The sequence below is a fragment of the Lissotriton helveticus genome, chromosome 9 (genome assembly GCF_964261635.1).
Source record: "Lissotriton helveticus chromosome 9, aLisHel1.1, whole genome shotgun sequence".
In the NCBI taxonomy this organism is placed as follows: Eukaryota; Metazoa; Chordata; class Amphibia; order Caudata; family Salamandridae; genus Lissotriton; species Lissotriton helveticus.
Genome location: NC_136070.1, coordinates 136426405 through 136440875, shown reverse-complemented (window position 1 = coordinate 136440875; position 14471 = coordinate 136426405). Strand labels below are relative to the sequence as shown.

The 14471-nt window shown below is 45.0% G+C and overlaps 1 protein-coding gene across 1 annotated transcript in view; it reads right to left on the bottom strand.

Annotated features, from left to right (window-relative positions):
* Positions 1-14471, bottom strand: part of EHD4 (EH domain containing 4) — a 183177-nt gene that overhangs the window by 121142 nt on the left and 47564 nt on the right. The window contains exon 2 of the mRNA XM_078659642.1: positions 1930-2106. Coding sequence (XP_078515768.1) covers positions 1930-2106 — 177 coding nt within the window. The remainder of the gene's footprint in view (positions 1-1929; positions 2107-14471) is intronic.

Here is a 14471-nt window from a genome sequence, read left to right as displayed (position 1 = left end):
AAAAATGAAGTTGAGGTATGGATAGGAAAAGTGGACAAAATAATAGGTACCCTTTGTTGCATGTTTAATCTACAGAGGCAGATTTTGCCTGCCCAAATTTGCTTAGAGTTTGGGCTTAGGAGGTAGTTTATAAGTAGTTTGGGTGTTTATTTGAAATTCTGCTAAAAAGCGAAAACATTATCCAAGATTTCAGTTAGGTTCAATTGTGGGAAGCGATAAGTGACCCCAAGAAACACTGCAGCACATTATTATCTCAACTTGCCCCTAACCACCGTCAAGGAACATGAGCTCTAGGCCTTACCCCTCTCTCAATCTGCATTCAATATAAATGGATCAAGGAAAAAGATTTCTCCCCTAAAGAATAGTGATGTGCTGTCTGAAAGAGGCCATGCATGGATGGTAATAGTATCATATGGTCCCCTTAAATTTCAATTATACTTAGGGCTATTGAATGTTTGAAAGTCAAAATTAAAGCTGCAGCATTACCGACTTGATAACTTGCATTCTCATTTTAATTCATCCATTTGGAGGAGATTCTTCATGTCGTCTTTGTAACTACTTTAAGGAAGACATTTGTCACATTGCCATTAGGGCTGGACAGGTAAAGGCTAGAGTAAAGGACTGAGAATGTTGAGACAGTTTTTTATTAGAAATACCATATGTACATGTCGGCATGCAGTTAGTCTGTCCCCAAGGGGATGACTTGATGTTTTGTAGGAAGGTCCTGAAGTTTAAGTCTTTTGCAGAGTCAAAACTATCAAAGTCGGAGTTATAACGGTAGTTGTCGGTGGTACATGTAGTGCACGGGAGATACCTATGTGTCCATTTATTTTGGGGGAGAAAAAAAAATATGAATTGGTGACCTAATCAAGTATGAATTTTATTGGTTTTTACCCTTAATTGTAAACGCTTATATTAAAGTATGATTGATCATGTTGAAATAGGAAATTTGTACCTGTGGCTCTACCATCTTAAGAATAATTTTAATACGAAGTATGAAAGTTAGGAAAGGCACGTAGCACTATGCTTTGACAACTTAGCACAATTTAGACATTGAAGGTAACAACTTTGCCTGCTGGGATATTTTAAATGCAATTATACTAAACTGGAACAACATGTCCCATGCCATACTACTTTGAACACTACAGCTCTTTCTCTCCAACACTTAATTGGGCAAAGTCAGCAGGATTATATTCCATAATTGGTGGTTTTAAGATGTGGATTATTATTATTATTATGGGACATATGACTTAGGAATAGGTTAACGATTTCTCTTTACAAACATGGGTTTTGTTTTAATGAAGTATATCTTGGGCATTCCCACTGACTGATAACGGATTTTATTATGTTATTTATTTGATGATGTTTTATCTGGTGATCATACTGTGAAGTATTGTAAATTTTAATTAACTGAACAATAAAGTATTACTTACTCATTTACCATAATGGCAGAGATACCACAGAACGAACTCTGTGTCAAGCATGTTCTTACCATACACCCAAAGTTGGTAACATTTTACCCTCTATACAGCGGAGATCGTTCCATCCCTCCTTCAGTTCAGAAACAATCTAACATGTTTACCATTTCTTTAATCTTAGCCTCCTCAACCAACTATTATGAATTCTTCCATGTAGGCGCTTGCTAACACCATGCAATATGACAGCGCACTTGCAATCTCTAAGGATTGAACAATCATTTTGCCAATCACTATATACAGAAGCATCAAAATTATTTTGGCAATTTAAAAAGTTGGATTGGGCTTAACTAATACGTATATTAGTAAAATAAAGATACATTGGTAAGAGTGACTGGGTAAACTGCATATTTAATATTTACATGTAAAAATAGAGAGCATGAGCGCACGAGAGAGAAAGAAATAAAGCATACATTTTAAATTGTTCACATTTTTAAGCCATGCGTTATCATACCTGTTAAGGAAAGCATTTCCAAAACTGTTCAGTTTGCGGAATGGTTTTTTCGGGTCCACTACCAGTGCATTTCCCGGAATGGAGCCTTCTTTCTCCCCATACATCACTGCAATAAAGGAATCCGTTGTTGGCTCTGGCCCAATTCTCATACCTGGAAAGTCTTGCTCCAAGAGGTATCTGGAAAGATTCACAATAAGAAGGTGAGAATTCTTCTGAGACCAACAGATTAGGCTAAGTACTTGGTGCCATTTCTCTTTCTAGTTCATAGCTTGCCAGGCTCAAAAAAGGGATTTGATCAGTGACAAATTGGAGAAACACAGCCACAACGAATGCTTTCAATTACGTTCCAAAACATGATTTTTTGTTCCAAAAACAGTTCTCTCCCTACATTCGTTGAAGATGTTATCTTCGACACAATCCCATAGGGAGGGAAACTAAGCAATGCTTACCAACAACAATGTAAGGTCTAATACATTTCATCTTTTGGTTCTCATATTTTCTACTTCACCTTTGTGTCACAGGGTACAGCATACAATCCTTTGCCCGTTCTTAAGGCAGACAACTATAATTAAGTGGCATAAAACTGTATTCTATGGGGACACTTTGCAGTCACAATTACAATTAGGTGGCCTTTCAAACTTATCAGTTCCAGGTGGGTAAAAGCTGAAATCTGGATTTGCCAAATTTTGCTGGACATTTAAAAATATCATTTTTTGCATTTTTGCTGCAAGTGCAAAATACCTAAACGTCTGAAGAAAAACATCTATAATGTACTACACCCATTTCATATTACATTACCTCAGATGTCGGCATCTTAAATGTAGAACAACTACATAAAACAGACAAGTGACAAGCGTATGCATCTTACTACCACTTGGTTACCAAGTAAACCTAAAGCTGTATTTCGCTAGAAATAGAAATCAAACAAATTGTGGCATTTAGCTAACTATTTACCAGACCAGGGCCGGACTGGGAACCCAAAGCAGCCCTAGCAATTTTAAAGGACCACGCCCCCACCCCCTCCAGAGGAGGGCGGGCAGGACTGTGAAGCATCGCTCCTTTTGTTACTGGGGCGATATTGCAGCACTGCTGCAAAACCGCCCCCCACCAGTGCAAAATCAGCTCCCACCCTTCCCGCCTCCCGGAAAACACCGGAAGCCCGCTACGGCCAGCCCGGCCCTGACCAAGATAATTATTCCACAAGCAGGCCTCTCCATCACTCTTTCAAACTGTTCTCCCAAAGCAAGATTCTAGGGGCTGTATTATAGTAATGGCACACTCACCAACAAGGGGTGCATGGTGCAGACCGGGACAGTATGCCCTATTACCATCAATGTGCTGCTGCCAGGGCAGTAGTGAACTGGTTCTGGGGGCAGCCCATTAGTGAAAGACAGACTGGCTGACTGATGAGCAGCTCCATCTTTTGTTGCACCCCTGGGGCACTGTCTGTAATGCCACTCCAAAAAGAGTGCAATACAAAGAATAATAATTTTTAGGGTTTTTCAATCAAAACATACAAAAAATAGTAAACCCAAGAATATTGAAAATAGGAGACATTTTAAACCATAGCGAGTTCTCTTTCCATGATACAGTTCATTGGTCTAACTACTCACATCACAGTCACTATCTCAGTAGTGAGTCACCTGAGAGCTCCTTCGGTACACATCTGACTTGGCATGTACCGACCACTGGTCATTAGGTGATAAAACATTCAAAAGCTATTATACTTCACCTTTGTGCTGACATGTTGCACCTCTGCCCTGTCATACATCACTCAATAGTATATGAGTGCTAGGAAATTAGAATAATGTCTTCTAGTTTGTGAACCACAACCATTCATATTCAATTACTAAACAGTATGGTACTAAGGAAGCCCATCAGTTCAACTAAGGCATAGAACCATCAGACTGCAGCATAAACAAATGGCTTACAGTAAGCCAATTCGAAAGACAAGTATGCATGTGTGTGTGTGTGTGTGTGTGTGTGTGTGTGTGAGACTAACACACCATCACCTCACCCAACGAATGTCACAAATTTCAACCCCAGTAGAATTATGGGGAAACTTTCCCCTCAGGTTTTCTGAGTGGAATCAAATAGGCAACAAAAACGAGGCTGGGGTTGTCTATGATGCGACTCAGAATCCAGAGGTGAAACACTACCTTGTTAGTTGCTGTTGGACATCTATATTTTTGTTACATATGTCCCAAACATTCTTCTCACTTGAGCCGCACATGGGCAATAGAGTCTGGGGGGAGCCACATATGACCAGATAATGCCACTTCACCCAATGTACCCTCGGCGTAAACCCCATTGTTAAAATATTAATGTTGCTGCTACCATTCCCACGCGCCACTATAAAGAAAAAAACCTACCGGGCGCACTGCTACATTACCACGTCTCCATCTCCACATTGTCTCCAGTCTTCCTACAGAAAGCTGCGATCTCTGCTCTCACTTTGCGAGCCCAAAGCTGGCGCTGCAATATCAGCAGCTTTCTGAGAGACGTTTGTTAGGATGCCATGTTATCCCGCTCAGCTTGAGACCCATGGCCGACTTGGAATTTAGCAGGTGGGTTAAAAAAACAGTGCCTGTGTGCTTCCTCCGCCTTCAGGTTTGTTTCCAAGTCATAAAGGAAGATCATGCGGCAGTCATCAGATGACTCTAGCTGGGCTATTCCTTTAATTATCTGGGGAAGTCATCCCAAACCAAAGTATGTGTATAGGCTGAAATATTTAAATGAGACGACTCTAGAGTCATCACAAAAACTACTCTGGGGTGGTGGCCTAATCACTTCAATTGAATATGCATGATGATCATTTACTACTCAAGGAACACCAAATGACAAGTTCAGGATGAGTGTTAATTACTACAGGAAGATTCCATTGCAACTTCACAATGACTGTGGATTACTCTAGTATGTTTCTAGGACAACTTTTGGATACCTAGGAATTACTCCAGGATGACTTCATGACAACTTTAGAGGGAGTGTGCCTTACTATAGGATGACCATGACAACTGCAGGGGGAGTGTGAATTGCTCCTGGAGGATTCCAGGAATTATTATGATGGCTGTTGGTAACCTATGAATGATTTATTATTGAGTGAGGGTTGTAATACTCATTGCATATTCTATGACATGAGAACATTCTATGGTCACTAATGATGTGTAAATGACATCATAATGTTGGTTCTAAAAGGAATGTTAGGTCTGAAGGAATACACAGGGGACATTCAATAGATGCACAGAGATGAATGTGGATGCTGATTTACAAGCTCCATTAAAAGATATTATTAATTCATATTTACTGTGTTTGGATGACTATTTTACAGTCACATCTTCTCAAATTCAGTGCCCACCAAGTACTTTAGATCGACTAATCTGTTACTAAACAAGTACTTTGAGGTGCATGACCTATGTACCATCCTGTACAATAGGGAACTGTGCTTGAAAGAAATTAATGTACCTTGTTTATACAGTCCAATGATTTCTAAGAAACTAATAAGAAGCTAAAATTTAAATAAGACTTTGGCAAAATACTTTATTGTTCTGCGCGATAAAAGGGAATGGTGGGGCTGGGAGATATAAAAAAAATCTGAAGTAAGAATTAGCAAGAATACAAACCCACTGTATTCAAAAGGAGGCTTTTAACTTGTGATACTCCCTCATATTCAGTAGAAATTGCCTTCATTTGTGTGTAAGACATTACCTAACACTTTTTCTAATATTGTGATCTGTGGGAAAAGACTAAACAAAACACAGGTGGGGATGACTTCTAAAGTAATCCTGTTTGACCTAGGTTGAGACCTGAGAGAGGAAGACACAGGTAAGTGAGATGCCATTGCACTGCTTTGCCCAGATCTCTGAAGACCTGGGGAAGGAGAAGTCACACCGGGGATTTAAGCACTTTCCCGTAGGACATTGCAACAGCAAGAAACAATCTTTATGTCCCACTGTTGCTACAGCATACCAGTGAATACCCAGATTCAAAACCCAGTGCGGATGCTAATGGCGCTCCATTAGTCCTACATTTAGTGCTTGCATGGGAGCTGCGTGTATTCTGCATTTCAGATGTTCCATTTTCCACAAAATACATCCAGAAGATAAGATGCTTGATGGAACTCTTTACTCTATGGATCGCATTCAGCACAGGGGTTAAAGTGCCTGCTGCTCAGATCTATTGTATCATGCAAGACAAATATGCCAATTCCAATGAGAAAGATTAGCAGCTTAATTTGCTGCAGAGACTTCTAGTTAAAGCTGAGCCGCACTCTGGTCTGCGACAAACACCGTAGAACCATTTGGAAAGTTAACCGCAATTACTCAATGCTTTTCCAGTGTAATAAAGCTTTTATTCATGTTCAATTACTTAAAATAGTTACAGGATACGAACAAAGATAAATGTTGCTAAAATCGTAAGAGAAAGTAATAAAACAATGGTTCTAACTAAATCAGTTAGGGTATGTACTAATCTGCGACACCAGATACATCTAAGTGCTTCTAGTTGTCCGCAAAGATTGGCAAGATTACTGAGACTTTTTTAAATGCAATTGCACACAGTTTAAAATAGTTTGTGTAGTGCATCAGAAAATAGTGAGTCCAAGTGTGTCATCCAGACGGGCTGGGCCTACAAGTGTCTGAAGTCGTGGTTAATGCTCACCAATGGAAGACAGTGTATCACGCAGTTTGGGGGAGGAGTTAGAGGCGGTGTAGTGTATTTATGGCACGCATAACGCAAGAGCGCAGCGGACGCGCGCAGCGGGCGTGCCGGCGGCGCGCCAAAGGCAAGCCCGTCTGCGCCCGTCCGAACCCAGGGGCCAGTCCCCCTGCACGTACCATCCACTACTCCTCGGGCTATCGGAGAAGACTATATCAGGCAGACCTTTCGCTCTGTCCTGCCACCAAAACCCGCCTTAAAAATGTAGACCTTCTCCAAAAGCGCAACGTATACCCAGGCCCCCTACGGACTACCTCTCGCCAAGCTCAGAAGCCCACCACGGCACAAGCTAAGGATCTCACGCTACGTATACTCTATCTCAATACCCGCTCCCTAGATATTTTTCTTCTTTTATCAGATAAACCAGATATGTTTTTCATTACGGAAACATGGCTGAACGCAGACTCCACCCCCGATATCCTGGCAGCTGTACCTGATAATTATTTCATCTTACATGCCGACCGGCCTGCTGGGAAAGCGGGAGGCGGAGTAGCAGCCATTATCCACAAAGATCATATTTTTACCTCCATTTCCCCCTTAAATCTCCCTGCAGTGGACAAATTGATTATTAAGCCTGATTCAAGCACAGGCCCAATTATCTGTGTTTTGATATATAGCCCCCTCAACATATGCTCTCGTTTTCTCTCGCACTAAGCGAGCAGATGGCCCCTTTGATTAATGATTACGCTAAATTACTCCTCCTCGGAGACCTCAATTACTGGTGTAACGATGATGCTGGAGGCCCCCAGGCCACAGAATTAATGGAACTTCTAATGAACCTGCACTTCAGTCACCACATCTCTGCTGCCACTCATATCAAAGGCCATACTTTGGACCAGGTATGGACTACAAACATCATAGTTTCGGGACCCACTATATCTCCCTGCATCTGGTCAGATCATTATTTGATCAACTTTACTATTTCCATCCCTACCTGCAGCAAGCCCCCGATAGCGGAGAGAGGCCTGGTCAGGAAATGGAGCATTCTTGATAAATCAGCTTTTCTGGACAGCCTAGACAGCTCCATCCCTCAAGAAACCCCAGACGTGGACCTAGCCGAAGCCAATATTTCTAACTGTCTTCGAGCTGCGAGCGACAAACACGCCCCACTTAAAAAACCTAAAATTTCCCGCCGCTGTGAAGCTCAAAAGTGGTTTTCCTCCGACCTTAGGGCTCAAAAACTGGATGTCCGCCAAAAGGAACGGAAATGGAGACAAGCTTACTCCTCGGAAACCAAACATATATATCTAAGCGTCCGCTCTAAATACAAAAAATCCATTAACTTACCTAAAGCAGCTTATTTTTCTGATAAAATCGAGAAATCTAACAATAAATCTAAGGATATTTTTACCATAGTTAACGAGCTGTCCAATAGTGAGAGAATCCTCCCCAAACCCGCGGCTACTCAACAACTGTCAAAGCCAGCATTTCTATTACTGGACTTCAGACTGACTCCACGGTATGACACCCAGCCCCTACACCCTGGATTATTTTCCATCCATAGAAACTCACACCCTGCAAGCCCTATTGGCTAGGGTAAAATCCGGCTCTCCCAGGGACTGCTGTCCCCCACATATATTGAAAGATATCTTCCCGACCCTTGCGCCTCCTGTCTTGTCACTCCTCAATCAATCTTTGGACAAAGGCACAGTCCCTGTAGCCTTCAAGGAGGCAGTTGTTGTCCCCCTCTTGAAGAAACCGGGAGCAGACCCGTCAGAGCCCTCAAACTACCGCCCCATCTCCCTTCTCCCTTATCTAGCCAAGGTCCTAGAGGCCCACGTCACCACTCATCTATCCTCCTTCATAGAACAGACCAGTTACCTAGCCCCTCACCAAGCTGGGTTCCGCCCCGCCCACTCCACAGAGACGGTCATCACCGCGGTAATGGATGTCCTCCGAGGAAATGCAGATAAAGGAATTCCACAGGCCCTTGTCCTTTTAGACCTCTCCGCCGCGTTTGACACGGTCGATCACACCATCTTGATGGACCGTGTCAGACAGGCCGGTATCCGTGGTTCAGCCTACAGCTGGATGTAGGGCCAGATGCATCAAGCATCCATTTTGCGATTCCTTATTAGCGAAAAATAAGGAATCGCTAATAAGGAATAGCAAAATGGAATGCATCAAGCAATCACTACAAAAATAGCGATTCCTTAGAATTCCTTAATTGCGACTCGCAAATTGCGAGTCGCAATTAATGAATACCTCCCCATTCATTCCTATGGGCCCAGAGGCCCATAGGAATGAATGGGAAGACAATCTCATTTTGCGAATCGCTATTAGCGATTCGCAAATTGAGATTGCGAGTTCAAGGGTTCAGGGGTGTCCAAAGGACACCCTGTTGCACCCCTGATATTGATCTGTTCACATATGTTGCGCACACACATGCCCTTAGGGCATGTGCGCAACATGAAACTTTGAAATATGCACAAAAGTGCATTTTTCAAAGTTTTTGCAAATTACCATGAAGTTGTACTTCGTGGTAATTTGCGTGCCCTATTAGCGAATTCGCTATTTTTGAAACTTTCATGCATTGCATTTAAGGAATCTCAATTTGAGATTCCTTAAATGCAAACCATCGCAATTTAGCGAATTCTCTATTTGCGATTTTTGCATTTGGGATGATGCATCCCAAATGCAAAAATACCGGTCACAAAGGGGCAGATTCTGAGAATCTGCCCCTTTACGACCGGTTTTTAGCTTGATGCATCTGGCCCGTAGTCTTTTCTCAGTGAGCGCACTCAAGCAGTCCGCCTAACCCCCTTCTCTGCTCCTAAACTGTCCACATCCTATGGTGTCCCCCAGGGATCCCCACTGTCTCCTTTATTATTTAACCTGCATCTGTCCCCTCTGATTCACTCCCTGAAGCAATTCAAAGCCATGACTTTTAATTATGCAGATGACCTTCAATTAATTTTCACTATAGACAACTCGGCAGAATCCATCTGCGAGTTCCAGAATACTTTGCTTCACATCCGCCAATGGATTGACCTTAATCACCTGAAATTAAATCCCGGGAAGACCGAGTTAGTCCTCAATGGCAAGAGCCAAATATTCTGGGGCCCACATTACTGGCCTCTTGAACTTGGCCCCCTCCCACACCCACCTTGTCGGCTAGAAGCTTGGGAGTGATCATTGATGGCGATCTCTCCCTTAAAACTCAGGTGGGCACGGTTGTATCTTCCTGTTTCTTCCAGCTTCGTAAAATCAGGAAGATCAGCCGGATGCTCACCTCCTCTGCCCTGGTTCAGGTGGTGAGGGCTTTGGTACTGTCGCACTTGGACTATGCCAACTCTATTTATCTAGGCCTCCCACGCTTTCTTGGCAAACGCCTCCAATTAGTCCAGAATCAGGCTGCCAGACTCATTCATCAACAACCGCGTTGGCAGTCTGCCAGACCATTGTTAAAAAAACTCCATTGGCTCCCAATTCCCCAGCGGGTCATTTTCAAAACAGCCTGGATCACTTTCAAGTCCCTATATATTGACAAGTAACGTTCCAGGCAAAACCACTATTGAACGTAGCAACGTAAACCAGAACACCAGAAAATACTGGACTGAGGTGAATGTATGGTATAAAACAAGCAAATTTTAAATAAATTTCAAATATACATTAGTAAAAATTATAGATAAAAGACATTTGTATATATCAAAACACAAGTTACAATGTAATCAAAATACATAAAATACATAAAAAGGATTTCTTAAAGTTGAGGTTAGGATACGGTCCTGTAACAATCTGCTACACTTGAAGCTACAGGAAGCTGCTAAAACGAGGCTATTCACACAGGTTTATGTTTAATCCGTGTTAGCCCGGTACCTGCTAGATTCAGCGCCATGAAACCTCTGGGTGTGCGTGCGCTCTATAGGATTTTAATAACATAACATAACTATACAAATGCAATTTCACGTCCAAATATTCAAAAGATTCTGCCAATCTTGACATTTAATTTTAGCCATTCATTGATAACTTCCTTAGGCAGTCCTCAGACTCCAACAGTGAATTGTCACATACAAATCTTATACACAACACACCCAGGGCAACGCATGCTTGCCATATTCCCCCAGTGCACTACTACACCATGCCACCTTACATCTTAGGATGGCATAAAGCAGGACCACATGCTCTTTATCTGCATAGCAAGTTCACCATTAAACAAAGTGAAACCTAGTGAAAATAAATATGCCCATCTCTAGGAGGAGAGTACTTTGGAAACGAAAGGATACTGATCCTGTGTACTCTTATATCAGATATTACTAAATCACTAAAAGAGGTTTAAATCCAAGCCGATATTATTCTCCTTCATTATCTGAATTTTGGAATTGAACATAGGTGCTCGTCTTGGTGCATAACTCTTTCAGGACACTGCAAAATGTGGAAACATTTCTCTTGGGCCATTAAAACTGGAGTACATTCTCTAGGAGAGCCTGTGAAGGATATTTTTGTTGCTTGGCCAGAAGTTGGATATCCCTTTTCTATTTGAGAGGTTATGACCAGTGTTGGAAATGGGGGTTGCCCAAGTCTCAAAGGGGGTAGCATGGCATCAAGCGGGCAGGCCAAACTTCGAGGACATGTGAAGCACTCACGCAGTACCCTCAGTCAACACACCAGGCACAGCACAAAAGAGGCAGGACACCAATTTGAGTTGGAAAATTAAGCAGTTTAGTATCTCCAACCTGCAAGGCAAAAATGCATCAACAGTGTCATCATAACACGGCGCCAACTGGCACCAGAGCCAAGTACTTCAGAGGGGGATTATTTACATGGGATAAAAAGGGTTGAGTCCAAAGTCCATGCTGTAAGGGAAAAAGGATGGGTTAAAATTGTCATTAGATCTGAAGCCCAATCTGGCGGGGCCAACTCAGACTCTCATCCTTAGGGGGTTGGCTGGAAATGTAAGATACAACATTATGCATAAATACACCTCATGTATTATAACGCCAATCCCCACCCCTGTAAAGGAAACTTCAGGGCATCACAGTAAATCCCAACATACAGGAACACCTGCAATAAATCAGATTAGGGATATCAAACATCAGTCGGAAGCATTAATATGCATTAGCATCAGTAACCTCCTATCACTCCAACACGACCCCTGTAAGGGAAACATCAGGGCATCATGGCACAGAATAGACAGGAGCACCTGTAACAATTCAGCAAGGCTTGCTCCTTAACAGGGGATGGGACTAGGGGCCTGGAACAACATGTCAGGCCAACCTCTGGGCTCACCTGCAATAAAGGGCACCACCCGGTCTACTCCATCATCCCTGTGGGTTTATCACAACAGCCCAAATGCATTTAACATTCGGCACACACCTGCAAAAGAAAAGTCACCTTCACCTGCCCGGTGGGCACAAAAGCCTTAACTATAAAACCACCTAGGCAGTACATAACGGTAGTATCAACCATAAGCAGGGGCGCAGTAACCTAAGCACCCAGCATTGACATAAGGTGTGGCCGTGTCTCAGGGGGGCATCAATAATTCCTTGGGGGACCCTATGGGCTAGTTATCGGCCTCCTACAACTGGCACAGTCTACTAGGGCCACTGACTCCGCTGGGGCCAAACGTTGCAGGTGCCCACTGCCAGACGGGGCACCTGGGAAGTTAGTCTGATCCTTGGGGCGGGCACCGACCATAAGCCCCGACACACCCCCAACCCACGATGCGACTGAGTCCCCACTCACCGAAAGACCTGCGGTGGATGGTGGGGCTCCGGCTCCTCTGGGGTCTCACTAGATGCGGGGGAGGGGCCAGGCACCGATCCTGTGCCTCGACGCTCCCTCTCCCTCTGCAGCTACTCTGTGCGAGTCTTTACCTGGGCCCCTATTTGACACAGGGGGCCCGGGGTTTCCAAGCGGCCTCCATGCGGCACAATCGGGGCTCTCTTCAGCTCAGGAGAGCCCCACCAGCAGCAGCACTTCCTCTGTGGCGGCGGGGCTGGCACCGACAGTGTGCCCCGGCCCCGCCTCTTCCACCGGCCCCTCACGTGGGGCACAGACCGGCGGGGTGGGCTCTCGCTCCGGTCACTCCTGCTTCGAGGCTCCCCCTCGACATGGGGGCCCCGCACCGGCGCTTCACCCGGGTCCCCCTCCTACCTCACGGGGACCCGGGGCTTCGACTCCTCCTGTTCTCGGGCTGCCGGCCGGCAGCCAATCCCTACGCGGCGTTGGCGGGGGCGGGCCGATGACGCGGCCGGGCGCCCCCGTCACGTGATGCAGGACACAGCGGCCTCAGGGCCTAGCGCGGCCCTCTTTCCACCTCGGCGGCCCCCTCCTGACACCGGGGGTCGCTGCAACGATGCGCTGCCCAGCGGGGGACGGTCTCCTCACGACGCCGGGTTGCGGCGGTGATTCCGGTGGCACAAGGGGTAGGCTCCCTTTTTATTAATTATTTATTTAGCGACAGCGCGATGACGCGAGGGTAGGCTCCTCCCAGTATGATTCTCCTCAGGAGAATAGCGCTATTTACAGCGCACTGCTCCTTGCGCCCACACGGCAGTTCTGGGGCAGATTAGCGCTTCCAGATTATAGCGCTTCCTAGGGGGAACACAGCAGGCCCTCAGAACAACGCGTTTTTCTTCCCCACAGCGCTATTTCTCCTCACAATCTTCTCAGCGCTATGGCGCTATTCACAGCGCACTGCTTGTTCAGCAGTCCAGGGGCAGGTTGACTGAGGCAGATTAGTGAGGCACAGTTCCTCGGGGGCACAATCCTCCCCGGGCAGCTCCTCCCAGTCCAGCACTTCCAAAGGGGGCCACAGCTTCCTGGGGGCACCAACTTCCCCAAACAGCGTCTGACAGGCGCACCTCACGGAGGGGGGCGAATAGTTCCATAGCCAGCCCCAGGGGCACACTCCTCACCTCCTGGGGGGGTTCAAGCCCACAGCATTCCTCCTCATGTTGGCACCTCTTTCCTTCAGCGCTGGCGTAACTCCCGGTTCCCACAGTGTCAGGGACCTGGGTAGGGGCCCTTCCTTGTCAGGGGCCCATGGGGACAGCAGCGGGGGGGTTTATAGGGGTGCAGGGCCCAGCTCACAGGCCCATGTGGCGGTAGCACCTCACAGCAGGTCCCCTCTCTTCTTTGTCCCTGCGCTGACTGACTCTCTGGTGACACTTCTCCCTATTTATACCCTCCTCCCAGGCAGTGCCAGGACCTTCTAGAATGTTGGCACATCTAGCCTAAACTGGTTCTAGGGGAGGGGGTGAGCACCCTGGGTGCCAGGCTTTCCCTCCAAAAGCTAGGGGTAGCTGGGTAATATTATCTAGACCGCTGACCTATGTCAGTCCAGTGGCAAAACCCATGACCATGGCATCCATTTTAAAAGCAATACATTTCAGTCAGGTACATTTCCAAAATGGGGGTGCAGTTTTAAAATGGGGGATTTTACAAGTGCTCACATTACTTCAGGTAATTACATTTTTCACAAGATGTCTCACACCACTCATGGCCTATACAGGTTTAATCCCATGGGGGAGACATTCAAATTAGGGGGTCAAAAGCGAAAAAATTTTGGGGGAAAAAGGCCAAGTCCAACAACCAGCCTCTTCTGGGGCGAGTTATTTGTTGTAATAAGTGGCTAGACAGAACAGCTTTCCAAGCTACAACTGAAACATGATCAGAATAATGTTGTGGTCATTAGAAACATTCGGTGTCTTGATGTACGTGTGCTATATAAATAACCACAACAAACGCAGTAAACAAAACTAAACATAATAAAATAAATACATAATAGCTGCAAAGGTCCATTAGTGGAGATCCCACAATAATGGCTAGGTCTGATGAGAAGATAAAGTCCAAAGAGGACTACTACATCCAAGGACTATTATGTC